The sequence below is a fragment of the Nansenia antarctica genome (assembly GCF_963989245.1).
Source record: "Nansenia antarctica genome assembly, chromosome: 8".
In the NCBI taxonomy this organism is placed as follows: Eukaryota; Metazoa; Chordata; class Actinopteri; order Argentiniformes; family Microstomatidae; genus Nansenia; species Nansenia antarctica.
The window spans coordinates 23,839,295-23,844,849 of record NC_137678.1 but is presented as its reverse complement, the minus strand read 5'-3'; the positions used below and the strand labels follow the sequence as shown (position 1 = coordinate 23,844,849).

Genomic DNA, 5,555 nt, shown 5'->3' with positions numbered 1-5,555 from the left:
AGGCTGGTTTAATGAGACTACAGCTGTAACACTTTTTTTTAAAGTATTTGAATTCCCCCCCCCACTGTTGAGATAATTTAGGTGACCTGACTTTCAGTACTTTGGGGACTGAGCTCAGTTGCCTGAGAACACTGCACTGCTACACCAGGTGGGCAAGCACCACGTCCACCAATCCACACACTTTTTATTTATGTACTCAGACACTTTAGGCTTGGAAAGTGTTTAGAGTGAGGTGTCCACCAAAGCTCAGTGCGCTGATGTTCCCATGCGGTGTTGTGGAGCGGCCGTGGGCCCAGCCCTGTTCTTCTGATGTTCCCATACAGTGTGTGGAGCGGCTGTGGGCCCAGCCCTGTTTCCTCTGTATTTTCCTAAGCATTAAGGGCTAGGTAACCAGACACTGGGGCAAAGCAGAGCATGCCCAATCCTCTGCCGTTCACACACAGTATCTGAAATGATAACAGATCGTTGTGGAGCCCGGAGCAGTGTAGCACAGGGCCTCCCCTCCGCCAGGATCACAACAGTGGGAGCGGGAGCTGACATAGGAAGACTTGGGGGAGTTCAGTTTATCTTTCGCATTTTCTTTCTTTTCTTTCCGACTCAGTCTTTTTTTCCTTCCACCGTCTTAGCCTCAGGTATGGGTGGGATGCAATGTAACAAATAACAACCAGCTTATTGTCCCTTCTCCTCTCTTCTAGTTATTACTGTAGTCACCGTTTCAATTGAGACAGTTTCATTTGCAGACAGCAAAGATAGGAAAGATGTTTCCTTTCTGGACCTGAGTCTGTTTTAATGTCTTGTATCTGCAGTGTTTTGTTTCATTGCTATTTAAAAAAGCAACTGGCTCGTAGCTTTGTACCAAGTTGTACTTAAGGGATACTTTAACGCAATAAATCTGTCAAAAACATTGGATATTCATAGGAAGTGACAATGGCAGAGTTTTTCCCCCAGCTGCAACACAATTGCCACTTGTGACAGAAAGACTTATTTAGTGGATGCTCTGGGGGAAAAACCGAGTTTCCAAAAGAAAGGAAAACTCATCTCAAAAAGTTTGGCAGGAGGTGATCTTATGTATCAGATTAACAAGCTTGGAAAAGGAAAGACGCTCCACACTATGAATCATGTCATGCTGATAGCCAATGATTTCATTCTCCTTTTGGCAGATGTCATATAGTGAGTACTCTGTCAAACTACAATAAACAAACAGAGAGATATCCCTTACCTTACCTGATAGTCAATGAGGAGTACAAAAGGCAACATTGTTCTCTAACACTCACACACAGTAAGAATATTAATGGCTATCCTGTCTAAATGTAAAGTAGAAAATATGAGAGGACGTTCATGGCAAATTCATTTTGCACCTAGACCTGTGTAAAATAGGCATAAACATAAATATTTATGCTTGGTGTGTATGAGGCCACAATGTATATCTCTGATGTACAGTAGTCTGCAATAGTCTGCAATCTGTCAAACACAAACCACAAAATATAAATATTTTTAAATGTTCGCCTCAACTCTAAAACGACTGTACCTTATAATAACGGTTACTTGTGTAATATCCTAAACAACCGACTCATTTGTTCAATTATACTGCCCCCTACTGGTGACAGAGTGCACAGCGAGATCTCAGATTGAAAACATCAGTGTTTTGAAATTACAGCAAATTATACTTTACTTTGGCATGCAAAAGACTGAAGTGTTGAAAAATGTAATTGTTTCAAGACATTTGGATAACGTCCCTGCATGGTATCCAAATCCACACACCCTGGGATTACAGTTCTGTCATTTGGAGTATCTTACACGCCTATCCATAAAAACAAGTTTGACAACGAAGGTGATATCATGGAATTATTATTCAATTAATTTATATACACAGTAATGACAGCCGTGTCACTGAGGGAACAAATAGCGTGATTTACAGAGAGGCTATAATTATTTGAATTATTTATAATGTGCAACTGTTATGCTCCTGTCAACACAAGAAGTGTTGAAGATGTTTCATCTGTGCACAGCAATGGCACACAATCTCTTTATTTGAAGAGTTAGTCGCTGAAACAGTCGCTTTCCCAGTAGATTTAGTTAAAAGAAAATGTCAAACATGTGGAAAAACTAGAGACAGTCGTGGTTTTGTAAAACCCTCCTTAGTTCTGGTGGGTCAAAGGGCCACGGTTCTTGAGGCCACGTATTACCCATACAGCATCATCATCACAAGACTTGTTTTTGTTATTAACTGTGATTAATAACTCTTAACTGTTATTAAATACGATCAAACTTCGCTTGCTAGACGGAAAGAATTCATTTCTGAGTTTAAACGTACCTTTCTTCAAGGGACAGGCAAATCGGTAACATCACTAACGTGTGAACTGTTCAACGAATACAAGCAAGTGCAACATGGTTCGGTGCAGACTTGTAGGCCATATGGAAATCAATTAGCTATTGTCTCTGCACGACTGATATCACTGACCTAAGTGAATCTGAAACCAAAGAAATGAAACTCAAAGAACTTTGTAGTGGTTTGTCTATTTCCCAGACAGTTCTAACCCCCTACCTCCCTCTGTGTCTGTGTCTCCTCTCGTAGGAAGCGCTCGGTGACCCACGCTCAGCTGATGCACGACAAGGGCCGGACACTGCAGGACTTCAAGCGCCGCATGTGGCTTCAAGAGCTGCTGGACGAGGTCCACACGGCCGAGATACGGGAGCTGCCCGTCCGGACCGGGGTCAGCAGCGGAGCGGGCGTAGGCCTCCCCGGGGTGGGCGTGAGCCTCGGCCTGGGCACCACCGGCAGCGCCCTCCACCCCAAGCCTCCGGGGGGCACAAAGAACCTGCCCATCAGCTTCCGTCTGGAGGAGGAGGAGGGCACCAACCTGCCCCAGGAGACCAACAAGTCGCAGACGTACAAAGACGGGGTGCTGAAGGCGGAGAAGTCCAAGAAGAAGAAGAAAGGGAGGTCCGGGAAGAGGAGGGAGGGCGAGAAGAGAAAGAGGCGGGCACGCTCGCTGGGATGGGCTCTGCAGGAAGAGCCCGGTAGCGGCTACCACCTGGAGTGGCGGCCTTTCTTCGGGCTCCAGGGGGCGCTGCACTAAAACACTGTCAGTCTCTGACAAAGGTAAAGAGACGATACGTTACTTTTTAAAAATAAATAGATTTTGCGTTCCGATATCCACACTAGCGTACCACTTGAAGATGAAACAACGTATTGGCCATGGCATTCTAAACGGTACAGTGTGGACATTGGAACTTTGCCAATGAATCGATAGTAATGAACACAGAGCATCTAAGGTCCTGGCCAGAAACACCAAGTTACTGTTTAATGCTAATCAATAGACAGATGTGAGTTAGGGTTAGGAAGGAAAATATGGTGAACAAACTTTTGATCAAAGCGAGCCTCTGTTTCTTGGACCTCTCTATCGCCACACACGTTCAACACACACAAACACTCTCACATCCATAAACCCACTCACAGCTCAGATTACCCTACCTCACTGCTCAGGGCTTCCGTCCTGAGGAACCAGGAGCTGTTTGATGTTAAGTAGAGGAGTGTTTGCTCAGTGAAAGGTGTCTCTTTTGCATAATTGCAAACATGTGTCTGGATCCCCACCCCAAACCACGCTGCTCGTTATAAACAGGGAGTTACACACACTTACACACGCATCATTTAGACCCATCAAATACGGCCCTCCTATTAATAGTGAGCAGGGCCTCCTAATGGGACATTTGCCATTTTCTTTTGCCCTTTTCTTGGAGTTTCTGGTTCAGGGCTAACAGATAACAGAATCAATTTATTGACAATATGTTAATGGTGTATGGTATTTGTGTCTAAAAATGTCTATTTTTATGTACATGTATATATTTAACACATTCCTCTCTCTCTCTCTCTTTTTTGTCTTGCAGAAACCTAAGGACATTTGAAATGGACACCTAAATATTCATGTTGCAGTATTCTGTAATAGTGATTGTTTGGAAAGTAATAGGGAAATATTTATTGTCTTGTAAATATTTTAAACGCACCAGAATAGTGATAATGATGACAATAAAAAATAATGATAAAACATTATTCGATGCTCTGTGGAGCAACAGATTTTGATCATTGTGAATCCTTCCTTTTTCTGTTAGGACTATTGCCAATTATAAATGTCAGATTTGCGGTAATTTATTTTGTTTGAATGGTGTATTTATTTTGTAAATGTATCGAGGTGCTGCTGACCTTATATATTTTTGTACCATAATGCACTTTAGATATATAAATATAAATATATATACAAGTAATTTTGTTAATTGACTTTTTGTGGTTGATTGAAATGAAGAAAACATTGGTCATCACTCCGTGTGTTACTTCTCGGCTTGGTTTAACTGCTCATAATGATTTGTCTGCCTAGTCCGGCGTCCATTTTGTCTGTTTCTTTGCTGCTGACTAGGATGTCCCTTGTGTCATCCAAAAGCCCATTCTGTGACTCATTGGGGGTCATTTGCCTCTTTGTACATTGTGCTTTAACCCCTTCTCGTCTCTTCCTCCTCACAAACCATACCCGTCCCCCCCTGTCCCCCAGCGCCTTGTCTTTCTCATGGCCTGCTTCCAAATGCAAAAGTTCACTCTGTACATAAACTGAACACGCACGACGACTCAATATTGTTGTTTGGCACTTGCACTGAGAGAACACCCTATTATTGAATGGATTAAACAGTTGACAGTATCCTCCCCTGAGTGTCTTGCGTCTTTGCTGCAGTCCTCGTCGACTTGTGTCCTGTATCTGTTTGACCCTTTTGTCCTTTCGTCCTCTGCATGCTGTCTCTCTCACACTGACAAGGTAGAGGTTGAATAGTCTTGTTATTGACCCGGGTTGGACTGCTGCACCAACATCACTCCCAACTCTATACCATCGTAGCCAATAACACCAGCTTTAGAGTTACAGTTGCATTAGATACAGTAGGCCGGCCACGTTTTCACAAAGTGTCTCAGAGTAGAAGCGCTGATCTCGGGTCAGGTCCCCACCTGTCCCTATGAACGTATTCTAGAACGTAGAGCTAGATCAGCACTGCTCCTGCTCTGAGATGCTTTCTGAATTATGGGCACTGAAGGGAACAAGAAGAGAACAACAAGAATCTGAATTCTTTTTATTGCCAAGTATATTCGCACATACAGGAAATTGACATGGTGTGGTTGGTTCATAGGACATAAAGATAAAAAAAAAGAAAACACATGCTCCGGGGTCTCCATTGACAGCTCCCTGTAAACCGCACTTGAAACCTCATCAGACACAGTTGGACAGTTTCAGTCACAGACTAAACAGTCAAACGACGGCTCGCTCCACCGCCGCTTTTCACCACAGATCTGATAATGGAGGCAGGCACACGCCAATTAACAACAGCCACGCCGTGTTATCCATCCAATCTGGTTCTATTTGTGGACAAAGACATCTGCTTTACTGTAAACACCCTTTCATCAGGTACTATACATTTAATAAAACATGATAATAAACTCCACCACTTACATTAAAAAGTCCCTACAATAAAAGTCTTGCTGCAACTGCATATATTCAAGTGTACAGTACAACCGCAAA

At 43.2% G+C, this 5,555-nt stretch overlaps 1 protein-coding gene across 1 annotated transcript in view; it reads left to right on the top strand.

The window, feature by feature from the left end:
- The window catches only part of pthlha (parathyroid hormone-like hormone a), a gene marked incomplete at both ends in the record, with an annotated part of 6,201 nt that extends 3,121 nt beyond the window's left edge, over positions 1–3,080 (top strand). Inside the window, one exon of the mRNA XM_080537861.1 lies at positions 2,576–3,080. Coding sequence (XP_080393987.1) covers positions 2,576–3,080 — 505 coding nt within the window. The remainder of the gene's footprint in view (positions 1–2,575) is intronic.
- Between the last annotated feature and the right edge of the window lie 2,475 nt (positions 3,081–5,555).